The sequence below is a fragment of the Doryrhamphus excisus genome, unplaced genomic scaffold, assembly GCF_037039965.1.
Source record: "Doryrhamphus excisus strain RoL-2023G ecotype Guam unplaced genomic scaffold, RoL_Dexc_Guam_v1.1 HiC_scaffold_24, whole genome shotgun sequence".
In the NCBI taxonomy this organism is placed as follows: Eukaryota; Metazoa; Chordata; class Actinopteri; order Syngnathiformes; family Syngnathidae; genus Doryrhamphus; species Doryrhamphus excisus.
The window spans coordinates 3,134,953-3,151,169 of record NW_027621862.1 but is presented as its reverse complement, the minus strand read 5'-3'; the positions used below and the strand labels follow the sequence as shown (position 1 = coordinate 3,151,169).

At 36.9% G+C, this 16,217-nt stretch overlaps 1 protein-coding gene across 2 annotated transcripts; it reads right to left on the bottom strand.

Moving 5' to 3' along the window:
- Positions 1-1,939: 1,939 nt before the first annotated feature.
- On the bottom strand, positions 1,940-15,615 carry pde6c (phosphodiesterase 6C, cGMP-specific, cone, alpha prime). Of its 2 annotated transcripts, none has more exons than XM_078788676.1 (22): positions 14,991-15,615; positions 13,463-13,615; positions 12,060-12,149; positions 11,835-11,975; positions 11,687-11,761; positions 11,547-11,611; positions 11,403-11,469; positions 11,281-11,328; positions 11,045-11,194; positions 9,783-9,926; positions 9,615-9,680; positions 8,009-8,164; positions 7,811-7,918; positions 7,483-7,592; positions 7,315-7,402; positions 7,132-7,232; positions 6,896-7,003; positions 6,759-6,822; positions 4,164-4,238; positions 3,995-4,078; positions 3,658-3,811; positions 1,940-2,529 (listed from the first exon to the last, which is right to left on the bottom strand). In XM_078788676.1, the coding sequence occupies exons 1-22, from the start codon at positions 15,456-15,458 to the stop codon at positions 2,489-2,491; spliced, it is 2,556 nt and encodes an 851-aa protein (XP_078644802.1). In that variant the 5' UTR covers positions 15,459-15,615; the 3' UTR covers positions 1,940-2,488. The 2 variants fall into 2 exon arrangements, with proteins under 2 accessions (XP_078644802.1, XP_078644801.1); XM_078788675.1 differs by having other exon boundaries at positions 1,940-2,532; positions 14,991-15,614.
- Between the last annotated feature and the right edge of the window lie 602 nt (positions 15,616-16,217).

The window sequence follows — 16,217 nt, the reverse complement described above, 5'->3', positions numbered from 1 at the left end:
CTAACCTCCAAAAAAAAAATTGGATTTTTTTTCTTGAAAAATGACAACTTTGTCTTGTGTTATTACAACCTAAATGAAAAAATTGTTTTGGTAAAATTACATGCTGGTTTTATTGTTGTTATTAACATTATAATCTTAGTTTCGAAAGACGTTCTTCCTTCTTTTTTTGAGCAGAAAATGGTTCTGAACAAGCCTTTATTCTAGAAGTACAAGCGAAATTGTGTAATCATCAGGATAAATAAGGGGAAAAACACTCGGACAGGGCAGGGGAAAAATAATAAAAATTTCAAGCTAACCTCCAAATAAGGAGGGTTAAAATTTTTTTGATTTTTTTCTTGAAAAATGACAACTTTGTCTTGTGTTATTACAACCTAAATGAAAATTTTTTTTTGGTAAAATTACATGCTGGTTTTATTGTTGTTATTAACAACAGAAGTACAAGTGAAATTGTGTAATCATCAGGATAAATAAGGGGAAAAACACTCGGACAGGGCAGGGGAAAAATAATAAAAATTTTAAGCTAACCTCCAAATAAGGAGGGTTAAAAAAAATTTTGTTTTTTTTTTGAAAAATGACAACTTTGTCTTGTGTTATTACAACCTAAATTATTTTTTTTTTTTGGTAAAATTACATGCTGGTTTAATTATTATTAAATTACTTATTAAATTTTCTTCCGCTTTTTTTTGAGCATTTTGAAAATGTTTTTTTGAAAGAAAGTCCGTGTTTCAGTGATGTCGGTGACTCGACAAGCACAATGCCAGCTTACGTCCATAAAGACGCCGAGAGCGTCGGGATGTCGAACAGATCCAGACACGGTTGAATTGGACGGGGTGGGGGTGTGTGTGGGGGGGGGGGATCAGAAGCAATCCCCTTATCCTCTTTTCCTGCGAGGCTCATCCAGCTTTGGAGCCTGAAAGATCCTTGCACGATATGTGACTAAAAAGGAAGTGCGCTTGTTGCCGTTAAGCCTTGTGGCGGGTTGCCCAAGTTCACTCTTTGTCTAACCTTCAGGTGTGCGCGACCAAGCGCACCTTTTTTGGTTAGTGTACGATAAAAACAAACACAGCTGATCATGTTCAACTCCGTGGAGACGTTTATTTGCTTATTACACACAAACTCATGACCAGTTATCCATACATAAGAGTACGTGAAAACAAAAAACGTGAAACAGTACACATATATAAGCGTCTCGGGTTGTGAAATGATGTCGTCTGGGTGCATGTTTGAGCACCTTTTTGGCTCCTCAATCAGGTAGCTGTAAAGCTGCGCTGATAGGATTAGAGACCTTTGATTGATGTCTCATTGATTAGCGGGGAACATGTTGTGTAAGAGGAGGCTTGTTGCTAAAAAAAAAAAAAATTTTTTTTTTTTTTTGGGGGGGGGACTCTTGAGCTTTGGCCTAATCGATGGTGCTCATACAGTAGATGTGTCACATTCTCAACACGGTACATTTTGATAAGGCTTTGCTAGCTTTTGCTACTTTTTCTACTGAAGCTCAAATCCATTTTATTCCTTAATTCAGTGAAATTATGCATTGTTTTTGGATTGATATAACATTAGTGTTAATCTCTCACTTAAAATATATTTTCCCCCTCCTTATAATATTACGATTTGATGATAAAAAAAATTCAAAAAACATTTTTCAAAAAAAATTTTTCTAAAAAATTTTTTCAAAAAAAATTTTTCAAAAAAAATTTTCTTGTAAAATTTTTTTCTATTAAAATTATGAAATTTCTTATTTTCATTAAATTGTGACAATTTTTGTTTCCGGTTATGTCAATGACAACTATTTTGTAGAATAGCATGCTTTTTTCCGTATAATATCACAAATATATTCATGTAAAATTGTGATTTTATGTTGAAAAATTTTAACATTTTTGTCGTTTTTGTAAGCTCACTCATAAAGTTACGAGTTTTGTCCGGTCGTCTGATAAATTAGTTTTTGGACAATTAATGCAAGTTAGTTAATTAATGCAAGACTTATTTTTCCTTCTTGAAAAGTTATTGATATTATATTGTTACAAATATATTCTTGTTTCTCCTCGCAACATTACAACTTCCTTAAATTATATTTTCGCTATCTCATAAACGTAAATTTTTTTCCCTCATAAAATGCTTGTAAGATTACAAAATGTACTCGTATAATTATTATAACGACCCCACCTTTCATGCACGGTTGGCCGCTGCCCATACAGCAGCAACTCCATGCAACTAGACAATGCGCTAACCGGCTAGCAACATTACGTGAAGAGGTAGGGGGGGGGGGGTTGGATGATTGCAAGATCCGTTGATTCTGTCCGTAGAAGGGGAAACATCCCATCGTCCAACATGTCCTCAATAAATTCCCACAGTGTTCTTCGTTGTTTGTGATTATTCCCTCCTCAGGCAGGTCTAGGAGACTACAAGTGGTCTAGGTTGGACTTGACCTAACCAGGAAGTACTATGGCTCCGAGCAGAAGGCTGAAACAGTTCATATCTCCAAAGGAAGTTAGCAGATGGAACACGTTTTTGACTTCCCTTCTCCACCACCTGCTGGAAAACAAAGATACGGATTATTTAATTAGCTACCTTAAAATTTGTTCAATATATAAAATTTTTGGCCCATGTTGAGATCTCGCATACGGCTTCAAACATGCAAAATTTGAACATAATCGGAATAATACTCTCGCCGATGTTCTGTGAACAAAAAAATATCGGCAGGCTGTCACCTTTAAATCCGATGTTTGCATCGACTTTTCTATTTTTGCACATATTAGTTGCTAATTCCCAGAAAAATGAAGTGAGTTTTACCTCAGAAAATTCCTCATAATATTACATAATTATTCTTATAAATTTACCGATTTTTTTACTCGCGATATTGTGATTTCATAGTCTAAAAATTGCAAATTTTTCCTTGAAATTTTTTCCAGAAAAATGATTTTTTTCCTCATCACATTATTACCATTGCAAATTCTTGTACAATTACATAATTTTGCTTGAAATTTTGTAAAAAAAAAAACAAAAAAAACTTTCCTTATAATATTCCGATATCAGTCAGAAAATTACAACATCTTGCTTGAAATGTATAATTTTTTTCTTGCAAAAGTTAAGTTTGTCCTTGTTTTTTCAATGTTACAATATCCCAATCGTAAAATTACATTTATTTTGGAATCCATAAAATCACTTTTTTTTGGTCGTAATATTCCGATATCGCAAAAGGAAAATAACATTTACCTTGAAAAACAAATTTGTTCTCGTAAAATTACAAGTTTTTATATTTCAATATATTTCTATATGTTTTTTTTTCCTCTTGTTCAATCCAAACTTTTTTTTCACAAAAAAAAAATTATTATCACAAAATTATTCTCATCAAATTAGAAATTTCAACGTGTTAAATTGCAATCTTTTCCCTCGGGATATTATGATTTGTATGTTTTTTGTGTGCAATTTGTTTGTAATATTAAGTTTGGTGGAACCTCAGTTAGCGTACACCTTGGTTACCGTAGTTTTCCTTGGTTTACATACATTTCTTGGTTAGCGGACAATATAGCATACGTCCCTTTGTGTTATTAATACACTGCATGAGTCCGACTGTGTTTAGCACAAAACGTCCCTGTTAGCATCATTTTAGCATTTAGCCGTTAGCATCATCAGCGGTTGACAAAGATTTACTATCACCTTTCCTGGCTTCCTCCTCTTCCAGTTTCTTCTTCTGGTCCTCGATGGCCTTCATTTTGGCGTTGTACACCTCGGCCAGCTCGTTCCAATGCGAGCGGTTGTTGTTGAGGCCGTCAAACATGGGCTGGATCTCCTTGTGGAACCTGGAGAACTCCTTGCAGGGGGAAAAAAACCCACAAGGGTATGTACAAACGTGTATGTTCTTGTCCAAGTGGACTTTTTGATGTATGGCAAATAGAAATTCTTGCACGGGTTCAAGTCAGTGCATGGTTATTTCACTTGGACAGTTTGTATTTTTTTTTTTTTTGACAGATTTTGACATTTTGAAGGATATTACCTTGTACACAAATGAGCACACAAAGTCAATGAAACCGCACTGCATCTTGGGTAGCTGCTCGGCGCAGTTTCTGTCCATCATGGGCTACAACAGGGACACATAAAAAGCTCTTTAGTTGATAAATATATTTTTTTAAATGTACAAAAAGAACAGAAATGTGATTATTTACAATTGGCTGCTGGTCCAAAACTGATCTCTCCAGATCTCCTTGTTCCCAGAATTCAGCGGCGACCATCAGCGCCACCTACAAAACACAAAAAAAGCCCGATTGTCCCGGGTCAGGCTGTCACCTTTAAATCCGATGTTTGCATCGACTTTTCTATTTTTGCACAAGTTGGTTGCTAATTCCCAGAAAAGTGAAGTGAGTTTTATCTCAGAAAATTCCTCATAATATTACATAATTATTCTTGTAAATGTACCACTTTTTTTTACTCACAATATTGTGATTTCATAGTCAAAAAATTGCAAATTTTTCTTTGAAATTTGTTCCTGAAAAAAAACTTTTTTTTCTCATCACATTATTACAATTGGAAATTCTTGTACAATTACATAATTTCGCTTGAAATTTTGTAAAAAAAAAAAACGTTCCTTATAATATTCCGATATCAGTCAGAAAATAACAACATCTTGCTTGAAATGTGTAATTTTTTTCTTGCAAAAATTAAGTTTGTACTCGTTTTTCCAATGTTACAATGTCATAAAAGTGGGTTTCGGCAGTAGTCCAGAGGTCCTCGGGAGCAATTGGGAGTGTGACCCATCACAGCGGACCAACTACAGACAATTAGTTGGACGTACATGGTAAGTCAGGGGTCTCTTGACTGTAGCTTTCGGGTTTATTAATTTATAATCAACTCCTATACCGACAAAAAATATCGTCAGGCTGTCACCTTTAAATCCGATGTTTGCATCGACTTTTCTATTTTTGCACATATTGGTTGCTAATTCCCAGAAAAGTGAAGTGAGTTTTATCTCAGAAAATTCCTCATAATATTACATAATTATTCTTGTAAATGTACCACTTTTTTTACTCCCAATATTGTGATTTCATAGTCAAAAAATTGCAAATTTTTCCTTGAAATTTGTTCCTAAAAAATGACTTTTTTCCTCATCACATTATTATAATTGGAAATTCTTGTACAATTACATAATTTCGCTTGAAATTTAGTTAAAAAAAACTTTCCTTATAATATTCAGTCAGAAAATAACATCTTGCTTGAAATGTGTAATTTTTTTCTTGCAAAAATTAAGTTCTCGTTTTTCCAATGTTACAATATCATAAAAGTGGGTTTCGGCAGTAGTCCGGAGGTCCTCGGGAGCACTTGGGAGTGTGACCCATCACAGCGGACCAACTACAGACCATTAGTTGGACGTACATGGTAAGTCCGGGGTGCATAGCTGTGCTTAATCAAGCACAGCTTGAAATCTGATCAACCTTTCACCGATCTATTTTTTTGGCAGCCGAAGCAGACCAAAGTATTGGGACACTCAAGTAATCAATGACATAATCAATGACGGGGTGTTGGGCTAACACTCTGTTACTTTGTTTTAGAATAGAGAATAATAAGTCAATAGAGTTAGTCAATGGGGAAATTCAAGACAATTTAACGTCCTGGATATCCCTGTCCTTTTTGTTTCTTTTTTGAGGCAGTGCGACACAAATGATGGTTTCCCTACACATTCTTACAGCAAGTTGCTGGAAGATCTAGAATCTGGAAGATCTAGAAAGGTTTCTGTGCGGGTTATTGTGTGTCGCTCCTCTATGGGAGTCCACGCCGAAAAATGAGCAAAAGTCCCCTTTATACAGATTAAATTGTAAAATTTTTACATACAATGCATGGCTGTTTTTTTTTTATTTACTTCATTATTTGATGTACTATTTGATGTACTATTTGATGTACTATTTGATGTACTATTTGATGTACTAGTTTGTATTCGCAATTGTTTGCGCATTTGAAAATGAGCCCTGTCGAAGAGTCAGAAGCACAAGCTGTAAGCAACGATTTATATTTTAAATCTCTTAGCTGTGTTTATTTTGTGTAAGTAAGTGGTTATCTGTGTAGCATTATAGAGTGTGCATACAGGGAGCGGGGTGCAAATTATAAGCTAACCAATGTTTGGAGTTGCTAATAGCCTTCTTCCACCATCAGTCAGTGGTCTATTAAGTTTTATAAACACGGATAGTCCCGAAAAACAAAACATGTAATGAACACATTTCCAGTAACATTTAATAAATGCTGATCTGCGTTACCGCTCTGAGTTCATACATGGTAAGTCAAGGGTCTCTCGAGTGTAGCTTTAGGATTTATTGATTTATGATCAACTCCTATACCGATAAAATTAAAAAGTGGGGTTCGGCAGTAGTCCGGAGGTCCTCGGGAGCACATCACAGTGGACAAACTACAGACCATTTTGGAAAGCCAAGGAAATACAGCTGGAATAGGTGCAGAATCTGGAAGATCTAGAAAGTTTTCTGTGCGGGTTATTGTGTGTCGCTACTCTACGGGAGTCCACAACAAAAAATGAGCAAAAGTCCTCTTTATAAAGATTAAATTGTAAAATTTTTCACATACAATGCATGGCTGTTTTTTTAAATTTACTTCATTATTTGATGTACTAGTTTGTATTCGCAATTGTTGTTTTGCATTCCATTTCATATTGAATATGATGAGATATAAAGTAATACTGCAGTTAAGCTCCCGTGCGCCGCCTCTGAGGTATATTTTTTTACACCCGACACATGTTAGAAGGTGCCAAAGCCACCCACCTTGCTCTGCACTTCCCAGGGTTTGGTGATGGCTGACAGGTCACAGCCGGTCATCATCATCGCCCTTAGGGTTGAGAGGACAAAAACATGATGTGACTTCTACGCTGAAATTTTATTCACGATTTGATGTCGCTTACATGATAATCTCCTTTCTGATGGGGTTGTTAGAAACATACGCCGTTGCCTCTTTTTCGTCCGTCATTGGCTCGGTGGCGTTCACAATGTTCTGGAACATGGTTCTCTTTCTGCACGAGAACACAAAGTCAAATTAATCGAAAAATGCCCCACAAACTGCGGTAACTGTATTATAAATATTTTACACAGTGAAGCATCGGTTAGAATAGAATATATCGAATATTTAAATATTATTTACTTGAAGTAAAGTGCCAAATCAGTGGCGATGATGCAGACGTCAAACAAGTGTTGCACGGTCTCAAACTGACGCTTCTGAAGGTTGCAGAAGATGTTCAGACTCTGCAAAACAATGTCCAAAACACGGCATGTTATTATCGATGAACAGTAGTATAGTTTGTAGTATTCACAAATACAATCACACCTCGTCACCCATCAGGGTTTTGCTAAATTCCAAGTGGTGCCTTTCCATAATGGACGAGCCGTGAAGTTTGGCCAGAGGAGATGCACTCCTGCAGATTATTAAAAAAAAAAATCAAAACAACAATGACATAAAAACGCCACAGATATAGAATATTAATTGTGGACTTGCTTTGTCTGGTATAGGTTGTTGGTGCCTCTGTGGTCAATATCGTGACAGAACGCAGCGGCAACCATGGCGAAGGCATCCAGATCAGAATAGTACTTCCTCAGCCTCCCTGTCTGTACATGGGAAAAGATGTATGATTCCAAAAAGTACCGGGTACACCCCTATAATCTTCAATGGGTCACTCTAAATTTGTCTTTAATACTAATTAGTGACATTTTTTTTGCAAATCCACAATACAAATATCTTGAAAATCGTAATGATATACAGTAATGCAAGCATATGCAGAAGTACTACTACTAATAATCATAGTAATTTCGACTTAATGAGTTACCTGGAGCAGGCAGAACATGGTGTGACCCACGTTGAAACCGTGCCGCCAGTTGTGGTAGGTAATGGATCGGTAACCCTTCCTCACCGTGTACATCCAGCGAGTGAGCGTCTGGAAGGGGGGGGGTGTGGGGGGGTGTTGATGCACATGAGTCCCATGTCCGATATCGTAAGAACATTCCATTTGTCTGAACGCTCTCACCTCTGCTGGAACTTTAAACTTTTCAACCACTCCGAGTTCAAAAAACATGCGAATGCCGGCTTTGATGAGGTCGAACTCGGAGACCGGGAAATCGCTGAAGCCAAAGTTGTACAGGTTCTCGCCGTTGATGTTGTCTGCCGGTGGGCAGGTTCCTCTCTGGACACAAACGGGACGATTCAACAATAGATCGGTATACTTTGCAACCAATTACATCATGCAAAACTCAAGTTAATCTAGTTAGTCTTAATTAATCCTTTAATGTTTAGGGAAAGTTCTGCTATTACATTGTGGAACTCGAACAGTCCGTCCATATATATGTATATCGACGCATCCATTCAGTTATACATTAAATTCTCATAGACAAAAAACTAACTGCTAGTTTTACTATGGAACTCTAATTTAAACAATGTATCGAAATATCCTTTCGTTCCATCTGTCCATTTCTCAGTTTAACTTCCATAGTCAACACGAAGTACGACTGCTACTGCTTTTAAGCAACGGAATTGTACTTCCAATCTATCCGTCCATCTTTACATTCCTCGGTCCATCCATTCATTCAATTTCCATTGACAAAAAGTCAACAAAGAACCATCTTCTTTCCTCTTCTGCTTTGACCATCTATATCGCTAGTTGTTCATCCATTCATTAAACTTCTAGACAAAAAGTCGAAGATTAATTATTAACTATTACACTAGGAAACTCTACTTTAACCAGTTAATCTATCTACCCTTCCGTCCATCCATGTATATATCCAATCAATCCACCAGTCTAATTTCCATAGACAAAAAAATCTAAACACAATTTCCCAGTTTTCCTTATATAAACTGGAGCTCATTTTAATCAAATTAACCATCTGTTCATCCATCCATTCGATTTCCATAGGCAAAAAAAAAAATCAAGACTAAGAACAAGCTAATTTTCTCCCTCAATACCTTTGATATTCCGCTATGTAAATCAGTCTCTATCTATTCATCCGTACATCTTTCCATCAAATCTTCCATAGTCCACACAAAGTACGACTGCTACTACTTTTTGTACTTTGTCCATCTTTACATTTGTCGGTCCATCCATTCATTCAATTTCCATTGACAAAAAGTCAACAAAGAACTTCTTTCCTCTTCTGCTTTGACCATCTATATCTATATTTCCGTATCGTTATTTGTTCATCCATTCATCAAACTTCTAGACGAAAAGTCAAAAATTAATTTCCACCCGGATAACTTTGCTATTACATGATAAAACTCTACTTTAACCAGTTCATCTATCTGCCCTTCTGTCCATCCGTGTATATATCCAATCAATCCACCAGTCTAATTTCCATAGACAAAAAAATCTAAACACAATTTCCAAGTTTTCCTTATATAAACTGGAGCTCATTTTAATCAAATTAACCATCTGTTTATCCATCCATTCGATTTCCATAAGCAAAAAAAATTAAGACTACGAACAAGCTAATTTTCTCCCTCAATACCTTTGATGTAAATCAGTCTCTATCTATTCATCCGTATATCTTTCCATCAAATCTTCCCACCGTCCATACATTTCATCGTTTTAACCATGTCATTTCCAAATCGAAAAGCGAAGTATCCATTTAAATCTAGCTTACCAATAGTTTGTACATCTCTTTCTGGTCGCAGTCTTCAGGTTCGCTATCGAACTTTTCTTTGGTGTTCTGCGTATCAAAATAGAAAGAAAGAAAAAACAGACAAAGGCTTTTTAGTGTTCAGTGTTTTCTGACTTGGATGTGGCCTTAGACTTAAAAGGAAATCCTGACCAGGATGGACTGCATCTCAGTATTCGTACACTTGGTCTGGTACATGAGCATCTCCTGGGCGATGTCTTTCCTGTGCTCCATGCGGTTGAGTTTGTCATAGGTGTCACAGTTAAGCACGGACCAGCCCAGGAACTGGGTCAGGGCCTGTGGGATGCACAGCGGATGTACAAAATAAGTAAAAAAAAAAAAAAAAAGACTTAGGGGATGTAAAAAAAGATGAAGGAAAAAAGGATGTGAGAGGATGTTTTGCAAACTCATCGAAATGCCTCAGTAATGAACCTTGCAAATTTGTTTAGATACTTTCATTCATTCATTCATTTTCTACCGCTTATCCTCACAAGGGTCGCGGGCGGTGCTGGAGCCTATCCCAGCTGTCTTCGGGCGAGAGGCGGCGTACACTCTCAATCACAGGGCACATACGTATAGACAAACAACCATTCACACTCACATTCATACCTATGGACAATTTGGAGTCGCTAATTAACCTAGCATGTTTTTGGAATGTGGGAAAAAAACGGAGTACCCGGAGAAAACCCACGCATGCACGGGGAGAACATGCAAACTGAGGTGAAATCGAACTAGGGTCTACTAGCTGTGGGGCCTGTGCGCTAACCACACTACCACTGTGCAACCAAGAAGCCCTGTAAATGTTACATTAATTCATTCATTCATTCATTTTCTACCGCTTATCTTCACGAGGTTTGAGGGGGGAGACATGCAAACTCCACACAGAGATGGCCAAGGTTGGGATTGAACTCGGGTCTCCTAGCTGTGAGACCTGTGCTAAGACCACTTTTTCCGCCGTGCTAAACGTAAACATTAATTCATTTTCTACCGCTTATCCTCACGGGGGTCGCATGGGTGCTGGAGCCTATCCCAGCTGTCTTTGGGCGAGAGGCGGCGTACACTCTGGACTGGTGGCCAGCCAATCACAGGGCACATATAGACAAACAACCATTCACACTCACATTCATACCTATGGACAATTTGGAGTCGCTAATTAACCTAGCATGTTTTTGGAATGTGGGAGGAAACCGGAGTACCTGTACCGGAAAACATGCAAACTCCACACAGAGATGGCTCTGGGCGTGGGATTGAACCCCGGGTAACCTAGCTGTGAGGTCTGCATGCTAACCACTCTACCACCGTGCAACCTGTTTAGATACTTTTCTTCCATTAATTCTTCTATCACATGGAGAATGACATTGGGAACAAATGGTCAGATCTGTTTGCGGAATATTCCGCGGCAAGGGAACCGATACCTCCGTAATCTGCTCATCGTATTCGTCGAAGGGTTTTCCGTCTTTCCTGTTGAAGAAAGTAGCGATTCCTACAATTTCTTCCTTTTTGTTGACGATAGGCAACGACAGGCAGTTCTTGATGATGAAACCCGTTTCATCCACTGCCTCTTTCTGGTGGAGAGACGGCAGACGCCATTTTGGTTTAGCGTTGACTTCTTTTCAGTGTATGGATTTGAATAAAAATAGAATCCACAAACCTGGAAAGTGAAGAAATCATCTGCAGCCACGTTCATCATGTTGCAGATCTGCAAAAAAAACGATTTTTTTTTTTTTACTTCATTCCACTTGCTATAAATTCACTTCTGTGTGGAAGACCTACAAATCCGTTCTCAGCTACGTAGGTCGGTAGTCCGCTAACCAGAGCCCAATGATCTGCTGGAGGACCACTGAAAGACATAGATAGAACATCTTAATAATAATAAAATAATAATAATGGTGTGAATTTTTTAGTCATTACACTCACGGTATGACTTTAATTTCCTCTTTGCCCTCCAGGAGGTAATCGATTATCTTATAAAAGATGATTTCCTGATTTTTAAATAAGATGAAAATAAGACCTTGTGGACCAAAGACAACAAAGACTCTTTGATAGGACTTCATTACCCTTCCATCTGGAGTTTTTGGTCCTTTATACGGTTCTACGTCTCCAAGTTTCACCGGCCATTCATCGTAGAATTCCTAGTCAAGGTAACAAAACGATTATTCAAGGTATTCGTATTTGCAGTTCCGTTGCTTCTTCATCGAGTCCAACCTTCTCTTTGGTCATATCCAAGAGACCAACTGAGTATCTTTCGCATAGAAGGTAGGTCCTCACGGTGTAGAGCGCTTTGTGGAACTGCCTCTCGATGTCCGTCAATTCTTCGAAAACTTTGCTGGCCGACCAAAGCAGAACCTTTGAATGGAGGAATCGGAATTTGACTTAAACATCACAAATAGATGGAGATGGATTTCGGATTTCAAGGGTGGAGAAGTTCACCTGACTCCTCCTGGACTCCACATTGAACATGTAGTTGGTGTGAAACTGCAGTGCGATGACTTGAGCAAAGGTCATATACTTGTGGAAGAGCTGAGGAGAAACATATTAATGATGACACTCAACACTAATAGACAACATGTTTGGATGATCATTTCTCTGTTTCTTGATGATGCCACATTTGGAAGCAATCGGTGCCAAATCGTCACTGCCTGTTCTGTTGCTGATAGCCCGATATTTTCATGACTGGATAAACTGAATGTCGATTGTCGATGGATATTGGTCGTCAGGGAAGAACTAAATTTGAAACACTTCTATGCTAGGACTATGTTAAAAAGCCATAGCATTTCAGTATGTGGAATCAAACTATGGAATGGATTGAGTAAGACCCTCAAACAATGCACAACGATGAGCCAATTCAAGAAACAATACAAGCAGTTGATGTTTGCTAAATACAAGGATGAAGAGTCTTGAACCAGTCATGATGTGCTATATATATATCACTATATTGACACTTACTATGGTACCCATTACGTCATTGGATGCTCATATCACCTCGTAAAAAAATGTAAACTATATTAGGAAAGCAGGAAGTGAACAAATGGAATTAAAAAAAACAAAACAAAAAAAACTTAAACTATATTAGGAAAGCAGGAAGTGAACAAATGTAATAAAAAATAATTAAAAAAAACAAAAAAAACCCTTAAACTATATTAGGAAAGCAGGAAGTGAACAAATGTAATAAAAATAATTTAAAAAAACAAAAAACTTAAACTATATTAGGAAAATTAGGAAAGCAGGAAGTGAACAAATGTAATAAAAATAATAAAAAAAAACAAAAAAAACCTTAAACTATATTTGGAAAGCAGGAAGTGAACAAATGTAATTAAAAAATAATAAAAAAAACCTTTAAACTATATTAAGAAAGCAGGAAGTGAACAAATGTAATAAAAAATAATTTAAAGAAACAAAAAAACCCTTAAACTATATTAGGAAAGCAGGAAGTGAACAAATGTAATTTAAAAAATAATAAAAAAACCCTTTAAACTCTATTAGGAAAGCAGGAAGTGAACAAATGTAACAGTTACTGATTGTAAAAGTACCAGATGGAGGGGTAGGATTTAATAAGCTTTGCTTCTTCCTACTCCTTTTGGACATGTGGAACTGTGAACTGATTATGTGATACATTCAATTGTAATTTGATGCATGTTCAAATGAAATAAAACCATTACCATTACCATATTCAGATGCGTTTCAGCAACTCGTTAACGGATGCTCTCCCGTCCCACAGCAGTGTGTGACTACTGACTGTTTTCCATTATTTAACTTACTGTCAAATAGCAACAGAGAAATAATCCACTAAAACATATTCTGTATATTAATAATAATAATATTGCCAGCCGTACCGCTTCATCCTCCGGGGTGAAGTGAGGCGCTCCGATCTTGTTGAGCGCCATGACAACCCCAAGGCACTCTTTGTCGGCCACTAGAGGGAACGTGAGCATGCATTTGGTCGTGTAGCCTGTCTGCTTGTCCACAAAGTCGCAGAACTTTTTATTCTGTGGGAAGGGAGGACAGTTGACACAAATTAATTAATTAGTTAATTAACGACAGATTCACCACAGCAGATTTATTTCTTTTTCAGGCAATGAATCTTGCCTGGATTTAAAAAATAAAAAATTAAAAAAATTAATAAACGCTTATTAGTTTGTCATGTCAGTCGTCAACCTTGATGTACCAGCAGACTTTAATTACTTTTTTTTTTATAAACATCCAAGCGCTTCCATTGTAATATTCAAATAATATTTTTTTCTGTTTTATTTATTGTCCACAAATTGAGCTTCCATATTGTTTGGGTAAATAAACGATTTGAGGACGCTTTTAGAAGGGAGCCGCCTTTTTATATCCCCGTTTAAGAGCATTAGCAACACAAACATACACTTCATTAGGTACGCTTGCGCAATCAGATTCAATGCAAGCATTGGAAGATACCACCGATACAATACCATCGATATTATTACCAGATAGAAAGCAGGAAGTGAACAAATGTAACAGTTACTGATTGTAAAAGTACCATATATATATCACGATATTGACAGTTACTATGGTACCCATTATGTCATTGTATGGTCATATCACCTTGTACTTTGGTACGTGACAAAAATAAAATAAAATAAAATAACTTAACTTTTTTATTATATTAGGAAAGCAGGAAGTGAACAAATGTAACAGTTATTGATTGTAATATATATATATATATATGTATATCACTATATTGACACTTACTATGGTACCCATTATGGTCATATCACCTCGTACTTTGGTACGTGACAAAAATAAAATAAAATACATTTTAAATTTTTTTCATTATATTAGGAAAGCAGGAAGTGAACAAATGTAACAGTTATTGATTGTAATATATATATATATATATATCACTATATTGACACTTACTATGGTACCCATTATGGTCATATCACTTCGTACTTTGGTACGTGACAAAAATTAAATAAAATACATTTTTGAATTTTTTCATTATATTAGGAAAGCAGGAAGTGAACAAATGTAACAGTTATTGATTGTACCATGTACCATGATTGTACGATGTGCATTATTTAAAAAAAACAACCAAAAAAACCTTAAACTGTATTATGGACGTACTTCAGTACGGTAAAATAAAAAATAAAAATAATAACAAATAAATCATAAAAATAAACAATAATAAAAATAATAAAAATAATAAAAATAATAAAAATAATTGGAGGTAACAATAATAAACCTATTGAATAATTAATACCAATTGTACACTGCAATAATCAGTATATTCAATCCAATGATAATAAATGATAGTAATGTGAAGCAATATCGATATATATCAGAATAATATTTTAAATTGGATGGTTGGAACCATCGTCAGGACTCCATACTGCTCACCTGAGTGACATCAGGAATGTTTTGGGGTTTTTTGGACTGTGCGGTGAATCCGACAATACCCATATCAATGGGGAACACAATCTCAGCCTGAGGGTGGACCAGGTTGGCGTCGTATTTTGATGTCGGCGTCACGTCGAAGAGGCAAGTGGCGAGCTCGGGCGTCCCGTTCCTGGAGCGGCACAGGTAAAAGCTGACCCGGTCGGCTTGCAGAATGAGCGCCAACCTCTGCAGCACCTTATGGAGGGACTCCTCCAACGGACCTTGCTTTTGCATCTCTTGGACCAACTCGAAGATGATAGCCGACTCCAGTAACAAGTTGACATCCTTAATGGAGGCAATGTCTGACGTCGGTATTGTAGTCGAGAAAGCGGCGGACAAGGCTTCCGCCCGCAGTTTCTTATCAAAATACTCTTTCGCAAACTGCGGGTTGTTCTCCAGATATTTCTCCACGCTGCCTTGATCGGCCATTTTTGAAAATTTCTTCAAACTTTCTTCCTTATAGAAGCATCACCTGCACAGGGAAGTTTTACAAAAATTAAAATGTTCCTACAAGGCTGATTGCATCCTCCTGCACGGTCCCTAAAGGGAGTCACTGATGTTGTACCAGGACATACTGAGGCTTAGAGGCTGAAAGGATCAAAGTAGCCGCTAATTAATGTGACGTCATGCCATTAAAAGCCCTGCTCTAAGCGTCCTTAACCCAGCAAATCCCAGCGCTGATCATTTTATATCCTGCCTGTGCGGAGGAGGATGCAAGAGAAAGTCAGTGAAGGTGTTGATGCAGCCACGGGTAGGCGACATGGATGCTAACGGGCGTGGTCCGTTGGGATAACTTCGAGACAATAAAATTGCTGCCTTGGATCCAAAAAACAAAAAAAAAAATATTGTTCTTTGTATCAAAATAACTGCTATTTTTTTGAAGTCCAGTAATTAGAATTGAGTGACGATTACCCTTTTATGAGTCAAGCTAATGTTACTGAGAGAATATTAAAATTAGCATAAACTTTAGCATTAGCATAACCTCAATTATGAAGTAGTAGTAGTAGTAAAACGTCTGTATTTTGTAACTTGTTACCATTATTATGGTAATTAAGCCTCATTGGACGGAAGTTAGTCAATTTCTACAGACTTAGCATTAGCTTTAGCACAATTTCGTATTTTAGCTTTAGCATAGCCATGATGCTATTGATGCTGTATTAATACTTTAGAGCATAATATTGAGTGACG